The sequence below is a fragment of the Colobus angolensis genome, unplaced genomic scaffold (assembly GCF_000951035.1).
Source record: "Colobus angolensis palliatus isolate OR3802 unplaced genomic scaffold, Cang.pa_1.0 Scaffold9, whole genome shotgun sequence".
NCBI classification, from domain to species: Eukaryota; Metazoa; Chordata; class Mammalia; order Primates; family Cercopithecidae; genus Colobus; species Colobus angolensis.
Window position 1 is genome coordinate 10,136,338 of NW_012122931.1, and position 2,013 is coordinate 10,138,350.

The 2,013-nt window shown below is 47.0% G+C and overlaps 1 protein-coding gene across 1 annotated transcript in view; it reads right to left on the reverse strand.

Annotated features, from left to right (window-relative positions):
• The window catches only part of RABEPK (Rab9 effector protein with kelch motifs), a 32,954-nt gene that overhangs the window by 10,994 nt on the left and 19,947 nt on the right, over nt 1-2,013 (reverse strand). The window contains exon 5 of the mRNA XM_011931382.1: nt 929-1,090. Coding sequence (XP_011786772.1) covers nt 929-1,090 — 162 coding nt within the window. The remainder of the gene's footprint in view (nt 1-928; nt 1,091-2,013) is intronic.

Below are 2,013 nucleotides of genomic sequence, written 5' to 3' on the forward strand. Positions count from 1 at the left end.
AAAAATAATAATAATAATAATAATAATAATAATTTCAAAATGTTGGTGAAGACTTTCTGATTGCATGGAACAATACTTAAGTGAAAAATTCAGGATACAAATGTAACATATAGAATTATCTCTGTTCTTTTGTTTTGTTTTTTTTTTTTGAGACAGAGTCTCGCTCCATCACCCAGGCTGGAGTGCAGTGGCGCAATCTTGGTTCACTGCCATCTCCGCCTCCCGAGTTCAAGTGATTCTCTTGACTCAGCCTCCCAAGTAGCTGGGATTACAGGCACCCACGACTGCACCCAGACAGTTTTCCCATTTTTAGTAGAGACGGGGTTTTGCCATGATGGCTAGGCTGGTTTCAAACTCCTGATCTCAGGTGATCCTCCCGCCACGGCGTCCCAAAGTGCTGGGATTACAGGCGTGAGCCACTGTGCCCGGCCTATCTTTTTAGTTTTATTTATTTATTTATTTATTTATTTTTTGAGACAGAGTATTGCTCTGTTACCCAGGCTGAGTGCAGTGGCCCCATCTTGGCTCACTGAAACCTCCTCCTCCTGGGTTTAAGTGATTCTCCTGCCTCAGCCTCCTCAGTAACTGGGATTACAGGCGTGTGCCATTATGCCCGGATACTTTTTTTATTTTTAGAAGAGACAAGGTATGTTGGCCAGGCTGTTCTCGAACTCCTGACCTTAAGTGATCCACTTGCCTCAGCCTCCCAAAGCTCTGGGATTACAGGTGTGAGCCACCGCACCAGGCCTCATTATCCCTTTTTAAATGCCAATTTTGCTGTGGGAAAAAGATACCAGGTAAGAGATATAACAAAGAAGTCTAGAAGTGAAACAGTCAGGCTTTCCTTTTTTAACTTCTGCTTCCTATATTAGGTAATTTGTAGACTGAGATGGCCCTGACCAGCCCCAAGGTGCCCACCAGTCCATACTTGCATCAAACACGTGCAGCTTCGTGTCCTGCACAGGCTGGGCACCTCTCTCTCCGCCCCCAAAGACATATAGCTGGTTTCCAATGGCTGCTGATGATGTGTGGAATGTTCTTGGGGATGGTGGGGGGCTGGTCACTTCTGGCGTGGTCCACATCCTGGTTTCTGGGCCAGAGAGAATGCAGGCACTTAAAATACCGAGGTTGAGGGGCTTCTGATCTTGACTCTGGGGCTGAGTGAAGTCAGTTTTCAAACTCCAATCCCAAGTGGGGACAGCATAGTTTTGGGCAGTGATCTCATACTCAGAAACATCAAGGAAGAATGAAGATGATACTTAGGTATCATCTTTGGCCAAGACAGTCCAAAATCCCCAATATTTAAAAGCCGTAAGTACAAGAATGGGGTCAGGCTGGGTGCAGTGGCTCTTGCCTGTAATCCCAGCACTTTGGGAGGCCAGGGCAGGCGGATCACTTGAGGTCAGGAGTTCAAGACCAGCCTGGCCAACATCGGGTGAAACCCCGTCTCTACTGAAAATCTAAAAAATTAGCCAGGCATGGTAGTGGGGACCTGTAATCCCAGCTCCACAGGAGGTTGAGGCAGGAGAATCGCTTGAACCCAGGAGGCGGAGGTTGCAGTGAGCTGATCTCAGGTGATCCTCTGCACTCCAGAGGATTGTACCACTGCACTCCAGCTGGGGTGACAGAGCAAGGCTTAATCTCAAAAAAAAAAAGGTCAATTTGTTTTTGGAGGCCTTCAGATATCCTCTCTGAACCATCTTCCACTTTGCTCACTATTGCTCCCCCTAATATCTGCTAAAATTCATTCCCACTAGATGCCAGAGTCCAAGTATGCCAAATTTCCCAGAAAATGTGGCCAATAAAAGAACACAGGCAGGCCATGTGCAGTAGCTAATACCTGTTTTCTCAGCAGTTTGGGAAGTCAAGGTAGGAGGATTTCTTGAGCCCAGGAGTTTGCGGCTAGACTGGGAAACAAAGCAATATCTTGTCTCTACAAAAATCAGCCAGGTGCGGTGGCTCACGCTTGTAATCCCAGCACTTTGGGAGACCAAGGTGGGTGGATCACTTGAG